The following is a 24,529-nucleotide window of genomic DNA, read 5'->3' on the forward strand; positions in this document are numbered from 1 at the left end:
TAAAAATGCTCATAAATTAGAACATCTATAGTATTATGTGTGAAAGTCTTGTTTATTTATATTACATGATTTATGTTGACTGTTCGGTATGTGTAATAAGTGGATTTATGCCAGGAAAATGTTTAAGATTACCGAAAATAGTTGGTATTTCATAATGATTGAATATTAGATATTATACATGACTGATTTTAGAAGAAAATAAGTGTTATTTAGTGAACGAGATATAAGATGGAGTATTGCCGTGACCCCATCATAAAGAGGAAAAATGACAATACGATTTCTTTACAAATTTAGAACAAAAACGTATTTAAATTTATTTTCAAGAAGTGCGTGTGTTTAACCATAATTGTTTACTATAACATAGTTATTTTATATGTGCCAATGTAAACATGTTATAATAAAAAATGCAAAAAATAAAATCTAGATACTAAATTAACAGAATCGTATTAAATTTTAGAGACAAGATTCTTTACTAATGATTTGAAAAGGTTAATCCACAATTTAGATTCGATATAAATTCCAGGAATTACAGTCGATTGTCTAGGTTTATCCATTCTATGAGTAAATTAAAATGCTATATTTAAAAAATAACAATATCTATTTAAGATAAAATAATATTCTTACATCACTATTCCCCAATAAATCCAAAATAAATGTACACCTAGGGTGTGTATTTCTACACTCTGTAGAAAATCTTTTACCAAATCGTCAGATGGTAAAACATTTTGACCCAGTAATTGAGAAAGATATACTGAGGTGAAAAGAGATTTGAATTCTTTTGCAAATGAAGTGTTATGAGATAGGTAACACTTCCTGACTCGATCGTAAATTATGTACATCTTATTAAACAAGCTAGCTATTTCCCATCCAACATAATTGAATCCACAATAGTCAAAATCAATGAAATATATGCCTTGGTTGGTATGCAAAATGTTAGAAGGATATAAATCGTTGTGACAGAATAGTATTGAGTTTGTGATGGAATTTGATGTATTTAGGTGATTGTTTAGGATCTTTTTGAACATTTCATAGTTCTGAACCAACTCATTATAATCGAAATCCAAATTATATTTTTTAATAATTCTTTCAACATGTGGAGACCAAGTAGCTATTTTGGTTAAAAACATAGGAGTTCTGTCCCATTCCTTTGGAACCAGCTCTGTAACTTTCTTGTGGAACTTTGCCAGTGATGAAGCAATACCAGTCAAAACTGATAAATTTTGTAATGAATCAATTCCCATAGTATTTCCTTCAACCCATTCCTGAATAGTAAAATCACCAAAACGACCAATTATTCTAGGTCCGAAATTATTATCACCTAATAATTTTGCAATACGATACTGTAAATCATCATCAATCACTAGCGAATTATATGTCGATGATTTTTTAATACATACTGACTTTATGGGATATCTATCTTTATCTCCATCGACTAATGTCGCCTGGTATACTTGATTGGTTACTCCATTGTTCATCTTTTTAATTTCTATGAATTCAGGGTTGACATTGTTCCAGAATGGAACATGCCGGATACAGAGACTCTTTAGATTACTATGACTGTGATCATATTTAAATGTTAAAGAATCAAATTTGGTTTTGTTTTCATGTTCCAGACCTAGTGAAGTATCATAGTTCGAGTTTAACATTTATCTCGAATCGAGATAAAATGCAAAGCCACTTATAAAAAAATAAATTCACAAAAATTAAATAATAAAATATTAAACATTTTTTAATGAAAAGGAATACTATACATTATGGTTGCTTGTTTAAAATTGTGCTCACCCTTTCATTATTTTTTCTTATTTGTGTTTTTCATTCATTCTTTTTTATTTGATATATTTTTTATTTTTAAATTCTTAATTATTATGCGTTATTATTATTTAATTTGTGTTTATAATTGATTGTTTAATAGTCTTATAAGTGCTTGATTTGAATAATTAAAATATAAACACATACGCAAGTATATTAGTTTATGGATTCAGGTACTGATATCCGATTCATCTCCAGATGAGACTGCGTTTTGCGATTTTGAATTGTGTTTTGCTTCCAGAGTTTTTCTCAGCTGCCAATTCCAAGCCTCAGGACCTAAACCATGTCTAGAGTTCTTTAAGTCTAAGTATTCCCTAGTTTTAAAGAGTTTGTTTAATTGTTCTTGCGTGAAAACTTTGTCATGAAATTTAGAGGGATGAACCATGTTGGAACAATAGCGAGGTGTGTTCCTGTGCCTGTAAGAAAGAACCAAATTATTAACAACTGCAGTAAGGAGTTCGAAAATGACTGCAAAAGTAGCCCAGACGAAAATAGAAAGCCAGTTATTTAGTGTATTATAATTAGATAGATAGACTATCTGTTTTTCGTATTTGGGTACGTATAAAGATAAAATCTTTATAAAATAAGGAACTTCAAACCTCAACTTTTTTACAATAGACATTACAGCGGGACATCTTTTGTAAAAATCCAAAATTACTTGGTAGAGATCTATAACTTTGGTGTGAAAAGTCATTAGGGCTAAGGAAAACCCAGAATTAGAATCCTTCTTTGAAAGGAATGATACTAAATTAAATTTTTATTAATTTATATATAAGTTATAATTTATATAAATAATGGTAATTGAAATATACAAGTTCTTATTCATTTGAAAACATACCTAGTACAATATAGATTGAAAATAAAAGAATTAAAAAAGGTCGAAAAAAAGTTTTGTAGCTAGTACGTTTTGTGTAAAACTCAGATGTAACTGGTACTGCATTAAATTCTTCATTGGTTTGTTTTGAAAAGCCCATCTTGGACCGTGGAGATCCCGTGGAACTTTTAAGTTCACTAAATTTATTCGTATGTGATAAAGGAGTCGAACTCATGATTTAAGAAGCTATAAGTCCATTTTAAATTCAAAATATAAAAATATATTTACGGTTTAAAATAAAAATGAAAAAATAATAAAAAAAAGATGATGGAGAATTTTGAAATAGAAAAAAATAAAAAGAGGATGAGAAAACCGGGGAAACGCTTTGGAAAATACGAGGTATATTATTTACAAATAGAAATTTTATTTAAATTTGTATGATTGATGGAAACTAAAAATGATTTTATGCTGTCGTGCTTAATAATGCACGAGACAATATCTCCACCCAACTAAAATCAATTATAGCTATAATTACCTATATTATCGCCAAATAATTAAATAAATATGTTTAATTTATTAATCACAATTTTATTTATTAGAGATCTTTAATCATAATTCTCAGATTCCATATTCACTTCTTGTGTTTTGGGGATTTTTAAATCTAATCAATAATTCTATTTCTAATCCAATTCAAGAACCCAAAACTAGTTTGTTCATATAATTCTTTTACACTTAAACTGAAATTAGATTTGTGTTTTTCTTTGAGAGAACAATGCTCTTTTTGCGAATCTTCCACATTGTTTAACACCGAAATTAATCCCTACCCGGGGATTCCGAAGCTAGACCACTATGTTTCCACATTATCACATGAATATGTAACTTTTATTTAATTTATTCGATATTAATAAATTACTGATAGTTTTCTGAGATCATTGAAAATTTTATTGAAAAACAAAATGAAACCATGAAGTCCCAGCTTGTTGATTTGAGATCCAATTTTTCACTTCTACCCTGCCCAGTGGATCTACTGTTTAGTAAGAAACCTGAAGGGTTCTTTTTATTTTAATATTTGAATTCGTAGAATAAATAGAATTAATAAAGAGATTGGAAACTTTGTCGAATGTATCAGGAAAAGGACCCAGAACGAATTGAGAGGTTTCAGACTAATTAGTAAAATTATTGTGTAACTAATTTTAATTTATTAACAGAATCTCTAAAGAAAATTAAGAGATCTGGTATAAGGAATATAGTTTCAGAAGTAGATGATCTTTATAACAAAATTAATTTAGCCAAGAGAGTTTCGTTCATAAGTTTGTCAGATGTTTTCGGGGAGCCAAATTGCTTAAAAATTTTCAAAACAGTAAGAATGTGTTGTGTTCTCAGATATTTGAAGGACAAAATCAATATTCCAATCTATCAGATAATCTCAAATAATCAAAAAACTGATTTAAGAGAATGTTCAGACTATTATAAAATTTCTGGTGATTTTTCCAAACTCGATGAAATGATAAGGAAACAAAACGAGGAAGTGTGTTATGGAATTAATGAGCCTTAAACCAGTTATAAAATTAAAAAAATATATTAATTTTAAGTAAATTGAATGATATTTATGTGTATGCTAAAAATTTTAAATTCATGTTTTATGTCCTCTGTTGATGCTTTACACCACTAATGTATGCATAAATTGATTCATTTGATCTCTGTAACACTTCAAACCTCAATTTAAATTTTGGTTTTTTGTTTTAAAATTATGTCAGATTCAAACGAACCAAACGATGTAGACGGAACCAGCTCATTTGAAGCTGGAACCGAACCTTCCATAGAATGGTGCCTTGAAAATGGATATAAAATACCAAAATGGCTCCTAAAATGTAATATAAAATGCCCATATGTAAAAGGTAGAATATTTAATGGTAAATATGGACCAATCAACTACTCAGTAGTAGGAGATCCATCAGCAAGTTTGGTAAGTTTTGTTTAATTGGTTATTCCTCATCTGTATTACTTCAAATTTTAATCTAGATTTGTACATTATATATCCATGCTGTAATAATAAATTTCATAGGTTTTAACATTCCATGGATATAACGCTACACATACGACATTCTCAATATATCAAAGCGTTCTGTCGAAAAATGGATTCAGAGTAATATCGTTTGGTATGTAAATCAATTAAATATCGTTTTTAGATCTCTACGGTCATGGATTAAGCGGTTATCCTAAATATAAAGTGTTTGGGAACACCTTTTCCTCGAAATATTATGTAGACCAAGCCGACGAAGTTATCGATCATTTGGGATATACTGGTAGAAAATTATCAGTTATCGGAATGTCTATGGGAGCATGCATAGCAGCCTCGTACTGTGAAACCCACCCCGATCTAGTAGAGAAGATTATTTTAATTTCTCCAGCTGGGTTAATACCCAAAAAACCAATGAGAGTCGTTTTTCTAAAATATATTCAATGCTGCATACCCTGTACGCCTCTTTGTGTTTCAAAGTGTTGCTTTTCGGGACGAGTTACAACTCCAAAGTCTAAATCGAATAGAGAGTCCCCAGAAAGTTCACAGGAATCCTTAGAAACAGGTGAGTGTGTTTCAGTCGACGAAGTTTCTGGAGAAAGTACAGAATTAAACCCTATGTTAAACCGAATGCTCTGGACACTTTTCGTCACCAGAAGGGCAATTTCAAATCTGCTGGGAATAGTCAATAGAATGCCCCTGTGGAGTAGCCGCGAACTCTACAGAAGAGTGGGAGGAATGGGAAAGTTAACTCTGATTTTGTTTGGAGATTCTGATACTTTAACACCACCAGAATGTGCAGACGAACTTTCCAGATTATTTACCAACTCTCATACCATAATCTTTTCAAATTCAGACCATCTTCTATCCTTCAAGAAGCCTCTCCAAGTAGTAAGCACATGCCTATCATTTTTGGGGATTCCAAACCAAGAAAATGCACAAAATTATACAAGATGGCTGCCATTTGATTGTAATGGTGTTTATATCCCAAAATCTAGACGAGAACTGGGTCATTCCGACGAAACGGAGCTTACACATAACGTTTCTGCTCCCTCATTAGGATCTTTAACCAACCATGCCCTCCCAGATGAGCCTCCTAAATCTTCTACCACAAGCCCTTTTAAGATCTTTAGAGATTATTTGCCCCCTGATCGCACCATCAAACAGCTATCACTCACGGAAGAGTACCCTAGAAAGAAAGTTCCACTTGTAGTGGTCAAACAATTTGAAAATTCATAACCATAATATATTTTTAAATGTGTACTTGTTTGTCAAATTTTTAGTAATGATAGGTGTGTTTAACAAAATTATACTATCGAATCGGAAAAATCCACTCTTTTCGTCCATAGTGGGACGCGTTAACTTGGAATCTTCGGTAAACGTGGTAGAATCCCTGAAATTCAATGGAATCCAATCAAGATTCAAAACTGTTAAGGTTTCCGCCTACAGAAGACCTTCTAGGGGATCTCCAACTGGCCAGAGTAAGAAGGCTAACATAGGAATGAAACGACTTTCCGCTGAGTATGTTAGGCCCGGCGAATTATTGGTAAAACAACGCAAATTTATCGCACATAACCCAAATGTGACCCGTAATCGCCACTTTAAGATTTATCCTGGCGAGAATGTTGGCGTTTCTACTAAAACCACTAGTTTATTCTCCTTGGTTTCCGGTCGAGTCAAATACACACATGATATCACCAGGAATGTAAAGCTCGTTAATGTTCTTCCTGAGCCTCCTGACGAGTTACTAAGGGACGATCTCTGGAGATATAGAACAGAACACGTAACGAGTGTGCAGGACAACACTTCTTTGATTTGGCGTAGAGTTAAATCATCTTACGCCTTTACTGATAAATATGCCCTGGTTAATCCTCCTCTTAAGCCCTATCCTAGGGCCAAATTCTTGTCCAAGTACGATCAGTGGGAAAATCCATGTTACCCTAACATATTCAGGAACTTTAAATACAAATAACCAAAAATAATCTGATGAATTATTTTAATATGAATATAATACATAGAGTATATTAGTTGTATAAGTAATCTTGTAAAGACAGAAGTGAGTTGTTCGATAGGTTCTTCTTGTTACTATTATGTAACTTTAAAACTGCATTTAGATCGTTTACATCATTGAATATTACGTCAAATTCGCTGGTCATCACATTTATGTTCTCGTTCCATCTAAATATATTATTTACCGGAGAGTTACCTGTTTGATGGAGATAGAGTCTTAAATTTGGGGTGCCATGAGATTAAGATATTGAATTTGTTGTTTTGTTTGTCGACTTTCTTTATAATACAATTCCACAACAAATGTACACATCTAAAAATAATTTAACTTGTCGGTTAATTACGTTATTTCCAGGTTAACGCCTTCCTTGTCTGACTCATCCAAGCTGTTACTCATCTTTCTCAGGCCACTATTATGTCGAGTGTGACTTCTTTTAACTTTGGCCAGTATGAAGAAGACGTCGTGCAACAGTATTATTCTATTTCTCTACACCAAGCATTGAATTTGGTTTCTCAAACCTGTTCGTTCTTATTTTTGATAAGGCACTTGAAAAACTTTACGTCGCAGTCGACTGTATTTATAACGTTACCTAAATTTAACAAAATTATAGAATCTCCAGTGAATATATAGTTATTCATTGTACCTAATTTAATTTTAGTGTTTTTTATGTATAATTTGTCCAGCTGGTTGTAAAATAATGGACATGATTCGTATATGTAGTCGTTGGTTTCATTGATGTCCTTAATCTGCTTTCTGTCATTCTTTTTATAGCTGTTTATGTTAACGCTTATGATATTGTACAATTCCTTCAGTATCAGTATCATCTAAAATAAACATGATGACCGTATTCATTACCATGATGTATCTCTTAAATATGTCAATTGGTGAATAGTTGAAAACGGCATCGTGGTTAGTGTTAGTAACTTCCTGCTCCTTGGTTTCATTTACATCAATGAACATAATATCGCTAGCTGTAAAATGCAGTGTGTTGTAGTACAGCTTGATGTACTTGATCCACTCGACGTAAAAAACCGATAAATACAACAGTGTAGTCGTTGACTCGACCGAATTGAGTATATAAATTCTGATTATGTTATACACTATGTCCAGGTGGAACTTTATTTCGTCTATCAAAACGTCCATTTTTATTATTTTACTGTTAGCAACTACATGCGAATCAGGCTTAACAGTTTCAAATCCAACTCCTTGGCCAACATCCTTATCAATTTGTTGACCTTTATCTTCTACACTATTTTCCAATTCTGGATTAATTTTAGTCTTATTATTTAGCGATTTCAAGTCATCCTCGTTTTTCGTATTGAAATTAATGTAATTTTGCAGAAAAAAGTTATAAAGTTTCAAGACCAAGGTATTAAAATTAAAATTGGTCATGTTGATACTGATCACGTTGAACAATTGCAGGTAAATTTCGTTATTGTCAAAGATGCTCTTTAATAACTTCAAGTTACATTGTTCCTTATTTTTACTTTTTCCGGTACTAAGCACCTTATTTTGCAAGTGAATTAACAGCTTTAGCAAATTCAACATCTTGTTATTGTCGTTATTGTACTTTAATGACTTTAATCCGTCGTATATGAATAGGCCCATTATTACATTCAGAACTGTTTTATAGCTATTCTCAACTGAACAACCTTTGACAAATCCATCACCTAAACTCATTGAGGGTTCATCTTCCTCTAATTCCCCCTTTTCGTAATTATGGCTATCAATATTACCTCCACCATGTAATTCACATTTTGTTTTGCTATCCTTATGCATAAAGTCATTGAACGATAGCAACAAATTGAAGATTTTTATGCTGTCTTCTCCTATTTTATAGCTTTTGTATTCAAATGTTTCCTCTTCTGGGTTGTAGTTTCTTGGAGTTGTTATTATGGACGAAACTTGCGGCGAATCAGCGTCATTTGGCTCAGGTCGACTTGTTTCATCAGAAGATTTGCCTGTGATGGTATATAACAAATCTAGTGGTATAAATGGTGAAAACAACAGTGTGGTCAAGGGGTTAACAAACTCCTTTCTTTTACTGTTTATTATTACATTCACCAATATGTTATATATAACGTCGTTTATCACCACATCTTCTTTATCAAGATCAGAGTCATTGGGAATATCGAAACTATTGAGTTCGTAGTCCCGGAGCCAACCCGTTTTTTCGTTCTTTTCAGTTTTGTTTTCTTCAACTACGTCCGACTCATTGCGATTAAGTTTGTTAAGAGGTGGTTTAGAACTTGTGGTCGAGGGGGAACATTGGTTTTGTGGGTTTACATTTGGAGTAGTATCAGCGCTATTCGTATTAAAGAGTAGCGTTTTATTATTAATATAAAAAAATGATAACCCGATGGCGTTTGATAGTTTATTGTACAAATCGCTGTAGTTTGGCGGTGAGCCGATATCCACAAGAAGTTTTTCAGTGTTCACATCAACTTTGGCTAGTCTTTTAATCAGTGGTATGAAGCAAATTACAAACATGAGATAAACGATTTTCTAAAAATAAATTGATCCTTCTTAGCATTACTTGGTTAATTATTTCAATTTCCAAATCCATCAGCTCTTCTATGAAGCACAAAACGTCGTTTGATTCACCTGGAAATTGATTTAACTAGTTATCTCTCACTTAAAATATTCGGGCTGAATGATTTGTATTTGTTGTGATATCTGTTCAACCGAAACCAGCAGTATTTTAAATACAACACCTAAAGTGAATTACAATCCGAAGCAGGTTTCTCACTTACTAATCTTAACAATATTTCCGACTTGTTTACAATGTACTCGTTCACATCTTTGTCGTTCACTGGAAATTAATGAATATTTTAGTCTGTTGTTAATAATACCTTTGAATATATTCAGTATAATTGTCATAAAGTGTGCTCTCTTCATGCTATCATGGCTGCTCAGGAATAGCAGGCTCTTGTCCAACAATGGAAAGGTTTCATTTTTCTATCAAATACAATTTTTTTATCAATTACTTGTAGGAAAAAGAATTTGATTGTCGATTTATCCAGTATTGATGATATTGTTTTTAATAAAGATACTGTCCAGCTGCTGATGTCCCCTCCGCTATAAATTTCAGGCACTGATATCAGCTCGTTCAAATAATTATTGCTTAGCATATAGTCTAATGCGTCATGAAAAACGGTAATTTTAAAAAAATAGTTATATTCTTACACAAAGTTTTTTTTTTACCGATATTGTGTATCAACATTGAGATTGTTTGTATTAGTTGTATTCTTACTGTTCTCGACGTAGAGCGGCATAGAACTCCCGTTAGGTAATCCATGATGTTTTCTTCACAGAAGTATCTAAAAATTAGCCATTAGAACATAAATTGTTTTGAGGCCTACTCAAAGATATAATCTTGATCGGTCCTATCTTCCCATATCAAATACTCTGCTAATTGCTTAAGAGCGTCTACCACTTGTATTGAGGATGCTATCCTCGATGATTCCTTATTCAAAACATTTTTGTGCAGGTATCTAAGTGAATTGATTACTTATTTAGTTTCTCTCACTTGAATTTATTTAAATTAATACTTTCTTGCTCGGATATGAGATTTCTAGGATCCGACTGGTTTGATTTGGCCATTTTTTCAGGGCCACATTAGCAAATATAAACATTATGAACGAAACTTATCCCCATGTGTAAATAACAGATATGTTTATTTTCATATATTAACCAGGGATAGGTTACCTGGTGAGAAAGGTCCTTTTATATAATTTCCGTATACTAGATGCGATTTCATGGGCAGGCACAGGTTACTTTTATCGTTTATCGTGACTTCGTGCACTTTGTTCTAAAGAGTTGAATTTTTTCCTTAAATTACCCTAAATAATTAGGAACTTACTTTAAAAATATATAATATGTATAGTTGAGATTCCGTAGCTCCGTTTTTGTCCTGAAACATTAAAGTCAATTTATTTTATTATAAATTCAGTTGATTTGATAAACATCTATTTAATTTGATTTAATATTATTTACAAAGTGGATTGGGTTATAGAATCCTGGTAAAAATGCGTATGATGTGCTATTACATAAGTGCAGAACTCCATTTTGTACCAGAAGTTGTAGTTGAACAGTTACATCTATGAACGGTCCTTTCAAGTGTTTCAGTTCTATTGTTTCCAGTGGGTTTAAACTATCTGGTTTTGCTAAATTCAGGTTCCCAAATATTGCCTTTTTTATTATTAATCCTTCACATTCAATAATTTTCTAAAATTTCGTACCTTGATTCTTGTACTGATAATATAAAATATTTAGGTACATGGAAGCTTTTTCTTGCAAAAAAGTTAGATGCTTTTGTCGGACTAAATCGTAAACGTTTTCTAGTGTTTCCTTTTTTATTTCGTAACTTTGTTCTTCTTTTTTATTTGCTACATGTTTAATGTCGTATATAATTCTTTTATATTCGTCTGATAAAATATCGTATGCTGCTTTGAGCTCGTTTAGGACAAACAAATACTCCTCCTTGTTACACCTATATAACAGTTGTTTGTGTTACGAGATGGTGGAATTTGTTAGTTTATGAAATACTTATCTGGGTGGAAAATTCGTGCAAAGTGGTAGTATGAGCGTCGTATATCTTCCTTCGTGCATCTCGAATCTAATTCTAGAATTTCGTAATAGTTAAGTTCATTGACCAGGCAGTTTCTTTTATCGAAATATTCTTCGATATTTTGGGACAAACTTGCAACTTCCATTGTTAAATAAAATAAAAAATCTATGTTACAAAAAAATTGACTAGAATGTTAAAAATAGTGTTGGTGCGAGAAGGTTACGATAGTATTATAGTGTGTAAATTTTTAGTGTTCAATATAAACAAAACAACTACATTATTTTACATTATTTTCTAAACAATTTTGTGAATGTGACCGTTAGTAGAATCGACACTACTAGCCTGAGCGGCTCCACTATTTTTGTTGCGATATATGCTACTGTGAACTTTGCGAATGGGCTATCCACGTCGGGTACCTTTACTGAGCTAATATTCAAATAATTAAGAGCCTTCCTAACGTCTTCGCTCGTTAAGTAGTTCAAAAAAACGATTGCGTTCATTCCAGCCAGTGTAACTCCATAAACACTAGAGAATATGAGTGGCGAGGTGGACTTACCCGAAGTAAATGATCGCTCCAATTTTCCCGTAACGCTTCAGAGTCAACATAGCTCCTATTCTGAACTACAGAATAATTAATACAATGATTATAAATTGTAGTTAAAATCTTACGGCTAGGGATTTTTCCTTGAACTTGGACCTCATCAACCTTAATTTTTCGCGCCTTTTGACGTTATTTGTTAGTCCTTTTAACTTTTGTCTATTATTGAGTATATAAACTCTGAGCTTCTCCAGTCTCCTGCTGTTACTTAGGTATAGCTTTAGTTTATTCAGGCGTTTGTTACTTTCGAGGTATAACCTTAGTTTATTTAGGCTTTTGCTGTTACTCAGATACAACTTTAATTTATTCATACGTTTACTTTTACTCATATATTGTCTGAATTTTTGGAATCTTTTCTTCTTTCCAACACTAGTAACAGAATTTCCATGTAACGTTTGTTTTGAACTGGATTCCTTTTCTTCATTATTCAGTTTTAAGTTATTATCGCTTGGTTTATAATCTACATGTCCATTTTTATCTCCATTTTGATAATTAGATGGTCTATTTGGTTGATTTCCCGTGACCACTGATCCTTTCCCCAAATTACTCGCGACTCTATTACTAATTTTCGATTCATTTAATCCAGAGTTGGTAGTTGTGTATGGTTGACTGTTGTTTAATGAGTACATATTGACAAAAGTCTTTACATTTTTAGATTTCAAGGATTTATCTTTAATATTTATGTTACATTTTATTCTTTGTATTTCATTGGTTTGATGGAATATTTCAATACATTTGTTCGATAATATTTTGTTTCGATTTGTTATAGTATTTTGTACATTATAGAATCTTCTAAAACTACATAATTTAGGTATGTTACTTTTATTTAATAACCCATACATTTTGAAGTATATTAAATTGAACCTTATAACATTGTTATATCTATATCTTCTTCACAATTAATTGATTCATTAGGAATCAATTTTAAACTAAAGGGTGTTTGGTCATTAAATCCAAATTGATTTACTGAGGATAATGCATCAACGTTGTGAACCCGATCATAATTTATTAATTTTGTTTTTATATTTTCAAATTGTACTAAAATTAGAATTGGGCATTTAACAATCAACTAAATAATGTGAAAGGGAGAGTTGTTTACTTTTGACAAATCTTCCAAATTTTTTCTAAATTCCGAATCCTTATCGAGTAACACATTCTACGAAATATATACATATATAAATAACTGTAATTAGATGCTATTTTTTCTTTTACATTTTGTTTGATCGTGGAATCTTCCACCAAATGCATTATTAATTTCAGGTGTATTGTAATTTCATGTACATTTACAAATGTGAAGTTATTTTCTCTAATCGAACTTTCGAGAATATTTATTACTATAATTAAGTCTAAAAATATAAGATAACTTAAATTTTACATTCAGTTGTGAAACTCATTTTGACTCCAACTACTAACAAGAGAAGTTCGCTCAGCACATACGTTGAACTCATATCTTCTATAAATGAATTGATGGGGAAGTAAAAGGGAAATATTTCTGGGAACTATGAATGTAATACTTATCGTATGTAGTGAGTTCTTGATGTTCCTTATTATTTCAGTTATCGTCAGGTGTACTGTTTCCTTGAGACTTTCGTCCTTGGTCAGATACAAAACGAATTCATAAAACTCATATGAAATTATGTATTTGTGGTCTAGTAATATTGTTTTGCCGTTGACCTCTATTTCTAGGTCCTTGTTGTCCGGCCTATAATAATTGTTGCAAATGTTGATCATTTCCCTAAAAATTACAATCCAATGCCTTCTCTTATCAACTTCGTTGAATTGTATCATTTCTAAGTTAAAATGACTGAGATGTGTTATGACCTTTTAGGGCGTTTCTGCATTGGGACCTCAGGAGTTCCACTTCAGTGAAAAAAATAAGGTCGTGGTCGTAGGTGAAGAAATACTTCTCCAACTTGTTTAAAAACGTCTGTAAATAAAAATCAAGGTTAAAAATTACCAATTTATCCATAAATTTGTAACAAATAAACATGAAAATGAAAATGAAAATGAAGGGAGTGAGGAAAAAATAATAGAAAATATAAATAAAATACATTATATATTTAGCATATTTTTTAAATCTATATCATCGTTAATCACTCTGGCAAAGTCGCTTTTAATCCTGTAGTCTCGCACCATGCCTAAATTAAAGTAATTTGTTGGTAACACTTACGATGCGAAAAACGTCCTCATCGTATGCGAAGTTAAATCTTGGTGTAGGACCATGTCGATATCCCTCTGCTATACCCTGAAATAATAAATATTAGTGGTATAAGTTGAGTATAAATAAGGGATAATGTATGTAGCTAAATGCTTACATTTAACAATGACTTGGCAACATCTAGTTTGGTCACATCCTTATGCTTGTATACCCCGCCGCTAACAAGGCACAAACGACAAAGTGTTACTCTAGGCAATTTTTTCGCAGTTTCTCGTTTAGCCATTCCATTATAGTCGCAAAGTGTAGTAACCAAATTGTCCCCCAACTTATGGACGGATTCTAGGAAACCGTCAACATCATAATTGGCCCCGTTGGGACCAACAACATAAACAAATCCCAAGTTGTGGTCCTAAATGTGATTATAACAAGTTTTAATAAATATTATGTTATTAACTTACATTCGTAAATGGGTATTTGTTGTTAAACAAGGTCACAAATACAAGTCCCTCGTTAGGAAGTTTAAAATAAGATGGGTCATTTGGTAGACGGCACATAGCAAACAAGACCTGTGAGTTGGGTTCGTGTTCATATGCAACGTGTTGATTTTCGTCAGACTTGTTATTGTTCCTGGCCTGTTCGGCAAGTCTCTTGAACAGCGTTGTGTAAGACCCTAAATCATGTCCAAGTTCACCTAGAAGTTTTGCAAATGCACCATTAACTCCAGAACCACCAACGGTTAAGTCAGGATTTCCCGCGTTTACAGATAAAACAAATTCTGTGGGCTCGGAGTCGAACAATGGTGTGAAGGTCGACGTTCTTGGTGAGAAAACGATATATCCTGGTGAGATTCTGGAACCTTTAAACTCTGGGTGTTTTCTCATAAAAACGAGTAATCCTGGGATGTAAAAGGGGTTCTTACTTTTTTCGCTCGTGCACTTGTTTAACAATGTCTCGATCCTAAAGGTTGTAGCCGCATTCTTTGACACAAGCAACATCTGGAGTTGGAGACACAAACCCATGGCATCCCCTAATGCACTAAGTATTAACACTTCTGTGCCGCCGGCCAGCAATTCGCATGCTGTTCTGATCAGGAAAGCTTTAGGCCTTTTTGAGGATATCAATAAAGTTTTAGCGTTCTCAAATTCCTTCATCTTCATGTCCAATAATGACTTGTCTCCAGTTTGTTCCGAGTCTTCCACCATAGTTAAATTATCGTTGAATCACTAAAATGTTACGGATTGATTTGGAAAAATAATCAATGTAGCATCAAGCGATAATGTTTGATGAATTGTTTTGTATATAAACTGGTCTATATACTGGACAAGGCTTATTATGGATTTTGAGACTCTGAACTATATCACAGGATCGGCATAATTAAAGGTCTGAGCCAACTCTACATTGAGACAGTTAAAGGATTCCACCCCATATACAATCGTATTTTTGTATTGGATGAGAGTTAAATAAAGCAATTATTGCATGTATTAGGACGTTTACTAATTTATTTCAATGCTAACATAAATCCCGTTTGAAATTTTTCAAGTTTATGCGTTCTAACCTAATGATAAATATACACATTAAACATATTATTGAGTTCTGGATTGAATCATAAATTATTAAAAATGCAAATTAAATTGAATAAACACAGTTTGTCGCCTCTTTAAGTGTACTGTAGTGTTGAACTGATTCAGAATCGTGACTCAAAATCCTAATCTTTTCATCGTACTCTTTTACTTCCTCCTCTATTTTTCTATCAAGAAATTCTTGGAACTCAACAAAATCCCTAAACTTTGGGGACTCTTCAGTTATGTAAGCAGTTCTTCTTATAAACTTATATTCCTCGTTCCAGTCATAATCCTTCCTTATATTGTCAATTGGAGGCACACACCCGGTAAGCGTTAAATTTCCTTCTTTGTCAATAGGTGTGAACATAGATTCAACCATTTTTACTTCATGGTGACCATAGTATGGTCCCATGGAATAAATTCTAGTCTTTTGAGTTTCTGGAGTGTAGTAAATCCAGTAATAACTTGTCGCACATTTGCCGCTATTTTCACTGGAACCCTCCGGAATTTTGGAACTTTTTGCTATGAATCTAAGGTTTGTTCCTGTCCCGTTAATGTTTTGTCTGAACAAATCCTTTCTGTAGCAATTGTAAGAGACTTTCTTGTATTCCAACTCATCGAAACTCTTATAAGGTGATGATTCCCTAAGGGTAAACGAATTAACATTACTCTCAAAGTGTAGAGGTGATTCTTTTTTTAATTGTCTGTTTTCTACATTTTCAGGAGCAGTTAGTTCTATTTTGTCAAATCTTGTGCCTTGGGCCAAATTTTCCAAATGACCGACAATAATTTTATTAAGTTTCTGTTTATCTTCGATTCTGAATTTTTTCAGCTCCTCGTTCACGTATCTTCTCTAAAAACAAATTAAATTTTTTAAACATACCGTATCTCTTTTTCTTTGATCATTCTTGTGGCCTCGAATCTCGTAAATCAACACTACTAATAACAAAAGGGCGAAAGTTAGAAAGAAAGCTGTTATCGTGATCTTTACACTATCCCAAGCCGATCTACCCCTAGTTTGAGTTTCAGGCTCCTCATCAAACTCAGGGATTCCATCCATTGTTTCCGTACTCAGACTACGGGATTTTAATTTTTTATCATCGTCTACTGTAACGGTTGCCATTTCTATATTATTTATTTAATGAGATAGAATCTTTATGCCGTTTTGATGTGCTGAGTACTTTCGAGTACTTCTTAGGCACTTTTTACATTTATTTTAGTTGGTTGAGCATTTTTGTTAGATTTACAGCTATTTAGAGAAACCAAAAGGAAAATAACTTAATTGAGACCAAGTAGTACAAAGAATCCATGAAATGTTCCATGCATAAATGAGTATTTATATAGACAGAAACTGAATAAATAAAATGTACATAAAATTAGCCATAAATTTAAGTATAAAGAAAATAAATGTTATTAAAGTAAAAATAAATAGTTATTGATAAAGTAATGAGTAAATAATTCATGTTAAAGTAAAAGATGAATAGTTATTAACAAATTAAAAAATAAATAAATTAAAAAATCTACTTCTGAAATTTATAATAAAAATAAAGTCAGAAAAATATAATTTTAAGTGTAAAAAAAGTTAAAATATCTAGATTATATAAATTAAAAGTAATAATGTGTGAAGCTTCCAAACACCACACATGTGTATCGTTATTGCAAAAAAATGACAATATCGCAGTTTTTTATCATTTCCCACTCAGGAGATGTTCTTTTGTCGAGAAACTTCCGGAACGAGACCACCAAAAGTGAGTTGTTGGTTAAAACAAAACCGCTATATAGATGTCGATAATTTTTACAACTATTTGAAGGAAAATAGTAATATCGGTCCGATATTTGAACTGGAAGGAATGCTGTATTTCTATATTAGAAGATCAAACCTGTACTTTGTCATGAGCACGAGGTATATAACATCACCATCGTATGTGATGGAGCTGTTAAACAAAATTACGAATTATTTAAAGGTAAGATCGAGATGATGTTTGGAAAACAAGCTAATATTTAGGATTTTATCGGAATATTGAACGAAGAAACTATAAAATCGAATTTTGTGTTGGCATATGAGATACTCGACGAGATATTAGATTATGGATATATACAGTGTATAAGTATAAACCAGCTGAAACAGAAGATATATAACACCTCGACAGTGACGACAGATAACGTAACGTTTAAAATTACTCTAATTGCCTTTAGATAAAACCGATGATGAGTAACCGTAACATGTTGCCTTCTGTGGTTAGTAATAAGTCACTGATAAACCCGAACAACAAGAATGAAATTTTTGTTGACGTGATTGAGAAAGTTACTGCAAAACTGGGTAGTGATGTAAAAACAACAGTGGAAGGGCAAATACAAATCAAGTCCTATTTAAAAGGGTCACCAAGTATACAGATGTACATTTCAAATAATGTACAATTTTCAAATAATACATCCCGAACTAGTAACGAACCAGAGCTGACTAATCAACCTTCGAGTAACCTACATTTAGAACAGTTTCCAATTCCTGATAATAAATTTAGTGTCGGTAGCATTAATGCTGGTAGTACTGATAGAGTTGGTAGTTTAGAATACCATCGAGATCAAACATATAGATTTCAAAGTCTGGAAATGGAGGATGTGTTTGAAAACAAAATAGTTATCGAAGACTATAATCTTGAAAGCGATGTAGAGATGGTTAATAACGTTATGAAATTTATACCCAAAGAGGGAGAGTATACTATACTAAATTACAAAATAAAAAATGTTAAAATGCCCTTTGATATAAAAACTCAACTTGTGAATAATACGGAAAATACCGTAGGCTTGTCAATAAGAGTGGCTTGTAACTTACCTATAAATGTTCATTCCTTCTTCCTACTTAAGTGTAAACTGCCAAACAACGTCAATACCATCAACATGTCAGTCAACCCAAAGTTTTTTCAACAAGTAACTAATAACAACTATATAACCAAATATGATTGTTTTTTATTTTCATCTGTAATATTTAATAGGTATCGGAATACAAATTGGAGAATAATACTATATCCTGGAACATAAAGAATATTCAAGTGAGGAAATAAGTTTTAAATTCCTTTTCATAGGGCTCGAGTGAAGTCGTTCTTAATTCCGAAATTGTGTTTAACAACAAAGTCAACTCTAACCAATTTGGGCCAATTAACCTCATATTCGAGGTTCCGCTGTACAATATCACAAATCTAAAGGTGAGTCTAACAAATTCTCAATTTCCAAACTCAGATAAAATACCTCAACGTTAACAATAATAACAAGTCGTATAAATGGGTGAGGTACCTGACGTTATCAAATTCATACATCTACTACTTTTAACGCACTTTAAGATGTTTTTTGAGAGTGTTAATGTAATGTTTGTAGTTAATGTTGTACTCCTTAAATATCTCGTTATAAGTGGCGAGGGTGAATTTTAGAGGAGCAGGGTCAGTTTTTAGCTCATTGTACCAATTATCGTCCCAAACCGTTCCTCCGAAAATGCTGATATTCCTGTCATTCAAATTCGAATTTTTGGAGTTGGAGCTCTTGTCAAGGTATCTAAGCACGCCCAAATTTAGGTCCAAATTTTTGGACTCTGAACTAGAGCCACTACTTAGATTCTCATCAATGACGATTTTCCCACCTATACAAACAAATTAAAAAAAGTGAAACCTAAAACTATTTTTACGATATAGTGAGTTCCATATAATTCGAAGAACTTCATATATTCTTTAAATACACAATCTTTGGAGTGATCCTCTGTATTTTTAGTTTTAGCGCAAGAATTCAAGTTATTCTTAAGTTTCCTCAAATCTGATAAGAACTGCTTGTTGAACCGGTTTCTGAAGTAAAATGTGTAGGCGGAGCTTGTTACATGTTATTTAGTCCAATTATGAATTTGGCGCAAAAAATTATTTTAGTATTGACCTGGTCGTTGCCTTTCATTGATTTTTTAGTAAAAATTGCACTTTCTTCCTCCTTTTCGTCCTTTACTTTGTTTTCATTCAATATTTCACACCTCGGATAATTTTGTATGTAAACGTTGTCAGAATGGACGTATTCCAACGTGTTGTTTAATTTGTTCATCATTTTTATGTCAATCACTGAATTTTTAAGGTTAGTCACGTCAATTACGTTGTTTTTCCCGTCTCCAGTGTGTACATCTTTTTCGCCAATCCCCTCTGATTTTAAATCATTTGAACCTTTTCTGGCATTTTTATCATTGTTTGCGTTCTTGGTGATTGTGCTATAGCTGGATCCCAGAAGCTCTAGATTCGGTATTGTCTGTATATTACGCAGATTAATATGGTATGAATCTGAGGTTTTTATGATCAAAACAAGTAAAAATAATAAAAAATTAAACATTTTATTTAACATTTGTCGTCGTGGTATAAAAATCCGCCTTCTGAGGTACCAGGTGGCAAATCCACATCTAAAGTAATAATGAGTCTTAAGATTCAGAAGAATTGTTGAAAGGAATTGATCATAGAAAGTATTATTCTAATATCTAGAGTCGTTAATAAATAAAATTTGGTGGTTACGTAAGTGATTATCGATTGGTAGAGACTTCTCCTTAGCAGATGAAAGCATGGAGATTATCGAGAGTATAAAGCTAGATATGGAAGCAGATGGAATGTAGTCGTGTCCGATACTGTTCAAACAAATATCTCCATTCGAATAGACGTGTTTGTGTACTGGAGCTAAATCAAATATGATATCTATGTACTGTGATGAATCTTACTTGGTTGGAGGAAATATATGATTGGTGGCTTCAGAGGGTATCCGTTTGGCAGCATGACCTTGATTTTGTACTCCTCTCCTGCGTATATTGTTCCTGGAAGGCCGACCCAAGTGATTATCCAGATGTTGTTGTTTTTGCCATAAACTTCTAGTTTACAGTTGGGAGGTGGATTCTTATTAAAAATTACTATTTCCTAAAAAACGTGTTTGAACTAGTAAGTTTACATTTTGTATTCTTAAATTTGATAAATTTGTGCGATTAATCCCGAGACAGTAATGGAATCTCGGACCGATAACGTTTATGGAAAGTGAGGGACGAAAAGCTATAAAGATAACATAATAAATAATATAAAACATAATAAATTATTTTAGTTATATTATTACTCGTCCTTCCTCATATACTGAGGAGTTTATTGTTTTATGTGGTAGTACTATACACCCTCTAATGTACAATGACTCGTCAACTATGACATTTTCGCCAAAAACGCTCAGTCCTTCAATTCTACACTAAAAGGTAATGTGTCAAATTCTTTTTTAGTCTAGAATAGTTAATGATGTGTGCTTACCCACTGCTTGATCAGTGATTTCCATCCTATAATACTATCCGCGATATAACAGTAAGATTCCACCCTCACCTCTAAGAATAATTATGTTGTTTTACAGTCAGATAACTAGTTAGTATAGTGATTAGTCTATTACGTACCCTTGAATAAAGTGGAATTTAATATTCTACAACCGTCCCCAATCACAACATTAGGCCCGATGCATACATTTGGGCCTATCACACAGTCATTCCCGATGACGCCAGTCGGGTGCTAAAAAAGGTTATTTAGGTGATAGACAAATATTTAATTTACGAATGGTAGATACAATTAGGACTGGGTGCCTAAACTTAGTTTCAGTTGATTTATAACTTGAGTCTGTTTCGAAGCTATTCTCAGCGCTTATCAATGGACTAAAATCGCCGTCCCTTAGATCATGATTGCTTTTGCAACTGTTTGCTTCCAATCCTTGGACGTGTGATAGAAATAAATTCTGCCCATTTAAGTATCCTGTTGGTTTACCGATATCCGACCTAAAATTAAATTATATGTTATACATAATATAAATGTTTAAAAAGTTACCAAAATCCATTCAATTTATATATATAGCTTGAATTGTATTTGAGATATTTTGGGAAAAACTGTTTCTCTATGGAATAATTTTTCAGGGGTATATGGTCCAGAACTTCTTTGCTTAACACATAAACGCCTGAAATCTTAGTGAATTCATTTGCTTTCATACCGGCGTTAATTGTGTTTGAGGTTGCGTTTTTTGGTTTCTCCAAAAAAGACTTTATCAGACCATTTTCGTCGTGTAATATAACCCCAAATTCGGAGCTATTTTCCACAGTTGTAACCTGAAATAGTTTAAAATTGGGTTGGATTTACTTCATACCATAATTGTAACTTTGGCGGATTTTTTCCTATGCGATTCCAATAGTTCCTTAAGTGGATAATTACAAATTATATCACTGTTGAATACTACAAAGTCATCACTGTCGTCATCACTGCAAATCAAATCTTTAGCTAATCTCAGTGGTCCAGCTATAAAATAATTAGAGATTTATTGTATTTATTAATAAAACACAACAATTAGTAAAGTATTAAGAATACCTGTACCCAAAGGTGTAGATTCTGTTGAAAAATCGATACGTATAGAATACTAAAAATATTTGTATATCGAAATAGTGGATAAAATTATAATAAAAGGGGGAAAATAAAAATAAATATAAAAATTACTTTTTCAGCTAAGTTTTTGATAGGTTCCGTTATGTTATGATGCTCCGTTACAGCGATTATAACATGGTCAAAACCAGCCTAAATTAAATTAGCGAAAATAGATATTTTTAATTTTAAATGGTGTGTAATACGTTTTTGCAGGCCTGAATTTGATGCTCTATAACCGGACGGTTGCAGAAATCAACGAGAGGTTTGGGAACTGAAAGGGTTAAAGGGCGTATTCGTGTTCCATAGCCACCTGCTAATATAACAGATTTCATTAAAATGAGAAAGTGTTTATAAATACAAGTTAACCGGGGGGAGACAATCCACCTCATAACGACTGTAATCACAAACAACTTTAACATATTTATGGGTCAAATACCGTATTACTGATACTTTTATATTATTTCTTAAGAATCTTGTTTGAAAGATGGAGACAAGCCCGAAGTAAGTAATTTTTTCATCAATAATCGATTTTTTAGGAGAAAAAACAAACACTCTGTGAAACCATCGGTAACCTAATTTTTTCATTTATTTGTTTAGCATAATAAAACTAAACCAGCCAAGACTAATTCCCATTTCTGGAAGGTTTATGCTTTCTTCAGATCAAACCTTATTGTAACCACATTGATATTAGTACTGTTGTGTAAGTGATATATAAATTAAAAGTAACGTTTAATGTATATTTTAGTGGCATTTGTTCTAAAATATTACGAAGATGTGCACGATTCGTATAGCAACTTTAAGAAAATGGATGAAAACATTTACGAAATCCTCGAGGTGTCGAGGGACGCTAAGGATTCTGAAATTAAGGCTAAATATCGTGAATTGTCATTAAAATGGTATTTTTTTCATTCAATCAGATTTTTCAGGCATCCTGATAAGAATAAAGATTGCGTAGAATGTGAAAAACGTTTTTTGAAAATTAAAGAGGCATATAAGATTATACGTACTGCTTACACATTTATCAATACCTTAGAGCTAATTTTTGTAAATTAACAATTTTTTAGTTAACCCATATCTGCGTGAATTATATGACAAAACAAGCGGATATACAGTTGATGTTATACCCTCAAAAACAGTTAACTTGACCCTCTCAAATTATCCAGAGCTAGTTGGACCCGACGTCTGGGTGGTACAAATATACTCAGATGATAACGCTCGTTGCAAGGCTTTTTCAGCACTTTGGGATGAATTTGCGACAAAATATCAAAAATTCGCTAAATTCGGAAGAATTAATGTCTTTTTAGAACAGAAACTACTGAAGAAACTAAATGTCAACCCTAAAATTCATCCAGCATTACTAATGCTACATAATAATAAATACGATGTAAGTTTATCATTATATAAAATAGAATAAAAATACTTATTGAGAATTTTTAACAATTATTATAGCTATTTCCCAATGATGTATTGAATAATTTGAACGTGTTGAGCGGTTATTTTGTAAAGAATTACCCATTCACCTGCAACCACGTTAAAAGTTATAAAGAATTTAAAGCCGTAAATAAAAAGAATAAACTGCTATTATATAATAAAAGGGTTGGAATTAATTCAGATGTTCCATTGAATTTAAAGTACCTGTGCATGAGATTCAACAAGGTCCTTCCCATGTATTACACAAGTAGTGATGTGAAGGAGGAAGTGGCACAAGAAGTTGTGAATACAGACGCAAAACAAAAACTCACTGACTCAAAAAATACACTATTTGTAGGCTTTTATGACAATAATGAGCTGAAGTACATGGTGAACAACAGTACAAGTAATTTGACTAAACTGGAAAAATTATTTTACACACTATTTACCGTAAGTTTTAAAATTTTAATATAATATTTTATTCACTTGAATAAATCCTGTTTTAGCTGAATGTTTTTGAAATGGACTCTGATTTGAACGTACTGTGCAGTAGATATAATATAAAGGAGCGATTGTGTGTCTTTACAACGAGTGAGGACCTGGATTTGCACGAAATGTACAAGAATTATGAAATGTACAACGAAGTGGAGAAGAACGCTGAGCCAGTTGTAGCTGAAGAAAATGAGAAGGTTGAGGTAGAGGAAGTTGAGACAGATGGAACAGTAAAACCCAAGAAAACGGAAGAGCCAAACCAATTGCTGTCGAACAGAGATTTGCAATTTGTAAAGGTTGACCACAAACACAAGTCAGAACTGGGTACTGGTAAGAACTCAGTGATGCTTGTTAATTTACACAAAAATTCATACTTCCTACTGGGGGATTTTGATGAAGCTTTGGCCTCTAAGCTCTTGAATGACGAGGTTGATATAACTTGGACTAAACTACCAAGCAAACTCCATGCGCTATTTTTCTCCAAGAGTAAATTTTACGATTTTTTAAATGCTCTAAAGGCGAAATTAATGTAATATATTTTAATTTACATAGATTTTATTCCAAGATTATTTAAACTATCCATAAAGTAATAAGTAATGTGTACTATATTTTACTATATTGATAGCCATAATATGGCTTCAAAATATAAAA

General features: G+C 32.4%; 17 protein-coding genes across 17 annotated transcripts, besides 11 other annotated features; 5 read left to right on the forward strand and 12 right to left on the reverse strand.

Annotated features, from left to right (window-relative positions):
* Positions 1-446: 446 nt before the first annotated feature.
* On the reverse strand, positions 447-1,646 carry TA14375 (choline/ethanolamine kinase, putative; the record flags this gene model as incomplete). Its single annotated transcript, XM_946969.1, has 2 exons — positions 447-555; positions 625-1,646. 2 exons carry the CDS (start codon positions 1,644-1,646, stop codon positions 447-449), a joined length of 1,131 nt encoding a protein of 376 aa, XP_952062.1.
* A 332-nt stretch (positions 1,647-1,978) lies between these two features.
* TA14370 (uncharacterized protein) lies at positions 1,979-2,858 on the reverse strand (the record flags this gene model as incomplete). The annotated part of the gene is made up of 2 exons (XM_946970.1): positions 1,979-2,553; positions 2,648-2,858. 2 exons carry the CDS (start codon positions 2,856-2,858, stop codon positions 1,979-1,981), a joined length of 786 nt encoding a protein of 261 aa, XP_952063.1.
* Positions 2,234-2,302: a sequence feature (2 probable transmembrane helices predicted for TA14370 by TMHMM2.0 at aa 55-74 and 155-177).
* Positions 2,543-2,553: a sequence feature (2 probable transmembrane helices predicted for TA14370 by TMHMM2.0 at aa 55-74 and 155-177).
* Positions 2,648-2,696: a sequence feature (2 probable transmembrane helices predicted for TA14370 by TMHMM2.0 at aa 55-74 and 155-177).
* An 89-nt stretch (positions 2,859-2,947) lies between the features above and the next one.
* TA14365 (uncharacterized protein) lies at positions 2,948-4,178 on the forward strand (the record flags this gene model as incomplete). Its single annotated transcript, XM_946971.1, has 6 exons — positions 2,948-3,022; positions 3,225-3,263; positions 3,319-3,498; positions 3,543-3,652; positions 3,705-3,793; positions 3,832-4,178. 6 exons carry the CDS (start codon positions 2,948-2,950, stop codon positions 4,176-4,178), a joined length of 840 nt encoding a protein of 279 aa, XP_952064.1.
* A 195-nt stretch (positions 4,179-4,373) lies between these two features.
* On the forward strand, positions 4,374-5,882 carry TA14360 (hydrolase, putative; the record flags this gene model as incomplete). Its single annotated transcript, XM_946972.1, has 3 exons — positions 4,374-4,589; positions 4,689-4,782; positions 4,813-5,882. The coding sequence occupies 3 exons, from the start codon at positions 4,374-4,376 to the stop codon at positions 5,880-5,882; spliced, it is 1,380 nt and encodes a 459-aa protein (XP_952065.1).
* A 46-nt stretch (positions 5,883-5,928) lies between these two features.
* Positions 5,929-6,615, forward strand: TA14355 (uncharacterized protein; the record flags this gene model as incomplete). The annotated part of the gene is made up of 1 exon (XM_946973.1): positions 5,929-6,615. One exon carries the CDS (start codon positions 5,929-5,931, stop codon positions 6,613-6,615), a length of 687 nt encoding a protein of 228 aa, XP_952066.1.
* Positions 6,616-6,667: 52 nt separating this feature from the next.
* TA14350 (uncharacterized protein) lies at positions 6,668-10,254 on the reverse strand (the record flags this gene model as incomplete). The annotated part of the gene is made up of 14 exons (XM_946974.1): positions 6,668-6,821; positions 6,850-6,963; positions 6,995-7,137; positions 7,170-7,240; positions 7,295-7,475; positions 7,507-9,156; positions 9,188-9,255; positions 9,287-9,365; positions 9,405-9,463; positions 9,504-9,609; positions 9,639-9,787; positions 9,838-9,971; positions 10,014-10,145; positions 10,181-10,254. 14 exons carry the CDS (start codon positions 10,252-10,254, stop codon positions 6,668-6,670), a joined length of 3,114 nt encoding a protein of 1,037 aa, XP_952067.1.
* A 369-nt stretch (positions 10,255-10,623) lies between these two features.
* TA14345 (uncharacterized protein) lies at positions 10,624-11,366 on the reverse strand (the record flags this gene model as incomplete). The annotated part of the gene is made up of 3 exons (XM_946975.1): positions 10,624-10,859; positions 10,893-11,143; positions 11,200-11,366. The coding sequence occupies 3 exons, from the start codon at positions 11,364-11,366 to the stop codon at positions 10,624-10,626; spliced, it is 654 nt and encodes a 217-aa protein (XP_952068.1).
* Positions 11,367-11,508: 142 nt separating this feature from the next.
* On the reverse strand, positions 11,509-12,661 carry TA14340 (uncharacterized protein; the record flags this gene model as incomplete). The annotated part of the gene is made up of 3 exons (XM_946976.1): positions 11,509-11,746; positions 11,778-11,842; positions 11,891-12,661. 3 exons carry the CDS (start codon positions 12,659-12,661, stop codon positions 11,509-11,511), a joined length of 1,074 nt encoding a protein of 357 aa, XP_952069.1.
* Positions 11,701-11,746: a sequence feature (1 probable transmembrane helix predicted for TA14340 by TMHMM2.0 at aa 272-294).
* Positions 11,778-11,800: a sequence feature (1 probable transmembrane helix predicted for TA14340 by TMHMM2.0 at aa 272-294).
* A 253-nt stretch (positions 12,662-12,914) lies between the features above and the next one.
* On the reverse strand, positions 12,915-13,809 carry TA14335 (uncharacterized protein; the record flags this gene model as incomplete). The annotated part of the gene is made up of 5 exons (XM_946977.1): positions 12,915-13,165; positions 13,195-13,272; positions 13,334-13,609; positions 13,641-13,746; positions 13,777-13,809. The coding sequence occupies 5 exons, from the start codon at positions 13,807-13,809 to the stop codon at positions 12,915-12,917; spliced, it is 744 nt and encodes a 247-aa protein (XP_952070.1).
* A 153-nt stretch (positions 13,810-13,962) lies between these two features.
* On the reverse strand, positions 13,963-15,179 carry TA14330 (uncharacterized protein; the record flags this gene model as incomplete). The annotated part of the gene is made up of 3 exons (XM_946978.1): positions 13,963-14,064; positions 14,135-14,386; positions 14,436-15,179. 3 exons carry the CDS (start codon positions 15,177-15,179, stop codon positions 13,963-13,965), a joined length of 1,098 nt encoding a protein of 365 aa, XP_952071.1.
* Positions 15,180-15,603: 424 nt separating this feature from the next.
* On the reverse strand, positions 15,604-16,662 carry TA14325 (uncharacterized protein; the record flags this gene model as incomplete). The annotated part of the gene is made up of 2 exons (XM_946979.1): positions 15,604-16,392; positions 16,423-16,662. 2 exons carry the CDS (start codon positions 16,660-16,662, stop codon positions 15,604-15,606), a joined length of 1,029 nt encoding a protein of 342 aa, XP_952072.1.
* Positions 16,465-16,524: a sequence feature (1 probable transmembrane helix predicted for TA14325 by TMHMM2.0 at aa 47-66).
* Positions 16,663-17,205: 543 nt separating the features above from the next.
* TA14320 (clathrin-coat assembly protein, putative) lies at positions 17,206-18,796 on the forward strand (the record flags this gene model as incomplete). Its single annotated transcript, XM_946980.1, has 6 exons — positions 17,206-17,287; positions 17,322-17,503; positions 17,545-17,703; positions 17,736-18,467; positions 18,533-18,589; positions 18,623-18,796. The coding sequence occupies 6 exons, from the start codon at positions 17,206-17,208 to the stop codon at positions 18,794-18,796; spliced, it is 1,386 nt and encodes a 461-aa protein (XP_952073.1).
* A 66-nt stretch (positions 18,797-18,862) lies between these two features.
* On the reverse strand, positions 18,863-19,251 carry TA14315 (uncharacterized protein; the record flags this gene model as incomplete). The annotated part of the gene is made up of 2 exons (XM_946981.1): positions 18,863-19,170; positions 19,200-19,251. 2 exons carry the CDS (start codon positions 19,249-19,251, stop codon positions 18,863-18,865), a joined length of 360 nt encoding a protein of 119 aa, XP_952074.1.
* A 146-nt stretch (positions 19,252-19,397) lies between these two features.
* TA14310 (uncharacterized protein) lies at positions 19,398-19,904 on the reverse strand (the record flags this gene model as incomplete). Its single annotated transcript, XM_946982.1, has 1 exon — positions 19,398-19,904. The coding sequence occupies one exon, from the start codon at positions 19,902-19,904 to the stop codon at positions 19,398-19,400; it is 507 nt and encodes a 168-aa protein (XP_952075.1).
* Positions 19,491-19,496: a sequence feature (GPI-Anchor Signal predicted for TA14310 by DGPI v2.04 with cleavage site probability 0.15480001 near 137).
* Positions 19,839-19,904: a sequence feature (Signal peptide predicted for TA14310 by SignalP 2.0 HMM (Signal peptide probability 0.999, signal anchor probability 0.000) with cleavage site probability 0.860 between residues 22 and 23).
* A 123-nt stretch (positions 19,905-20,027) lies between these two features.
* On the reverse strand, positions 20,028-20,624 carry TA14305 (ubiquitin-conjugating enzyme E2, putative; the record flags this gene model as incomplete). The annotated part of the gene is made up of 3 exons (XM_946983.1): positions 20,028-20,227; positions 20,269-20,461; positions 20,493-20,624. 3 exons carry the CDS (start codon positions 20,622-20,624, stop codon positions 20,028-20,030), a joined length of 525 nt encoding a protein of 174 aa, XP_952076.1.
* Positions 20,625-20,639: 15 nt separating this feature from the next.
* Positions 20,640-22,308, reverse strand: TA14300 (GDP-mannose pyrophosphorylase, putative; the record flags this gene model as incomplete). The annotated part of the gene is made up of 10 exons (XM_946984.1): positions 20,640-20,774; positions 20,834-20,904; positions 20,971-21,082; positions 21,138-21,342; positions 21,392-21,518; positions 21,552-21,666; positions 21,705-21,853; positions 21,923-21,971; positions 22,049-22,126; positions 22,180-22,308. The coding sequence occupies 10 exons, from the start codon at positions 22,306-22,308 to the stop codon at positions 20,640-20,642; spliced, it is 1,170 nt and encodes a 389-aa protein (XP_952077.1).
* Positions 22,309-22,460: 152 nt separating this feature from the next.
* Positions 22,461-22,628: a sequence feature (Signal anchor predicted for TA14295 by SignalP 2.0 HMM (Signal peptide probability 0.003, signal anchor probability 0.995) with cleavage site probability 0.003 between residues 56 and 57).
* Positions 22,461-24,411, forward strand: TA14295 (uncharacterized protein; the record flags this gene model as incomplete). Its single annotated transcript, XM_946985.1, has 8 exons — positions 22,461-22,477; positions 22,513-22,543; positions 22,574-22,676; positions 22,722-22,872; positions 22,903-22,979; positions 23,041-23,360; positions 23,426-23,836; positions 23,893-24,411. The coding sequence occupies 8 exons, from the start codon at positions 22,461-22,463 to the stop codon at positions 24,409-24,411; spliced, it is 1,629 nt and encodes a 542-aa protein (XP_952078.1).
* Positions 22,622-22,676: a sequence feature (1 probable transmembrane helix predicted for TA14295 by TMHMM2.0 at aa 33-55).
* Positions 22,722-22,735: a sequence feature (1 probable transmembrane helix predicted for TA14295 by TMHMM2.0 at aa 33-55).
* Positions 24,412-24,529: the final 118 nt, after the last annotated feature.

Source organism: Theileria annulata, chromosome 2, assembly GCF_000003225.4.
Source record: "Theileria annulata chromosome 2, complete sequence, *** SEQUENCING IN PROGRESS ***".
NCBI classification, from domain to species: Eukaryota; Apicomplexa; class Aconoidasida; order Piroplasmida; family Theileriidae; genus Theileria; species Theileria annulata.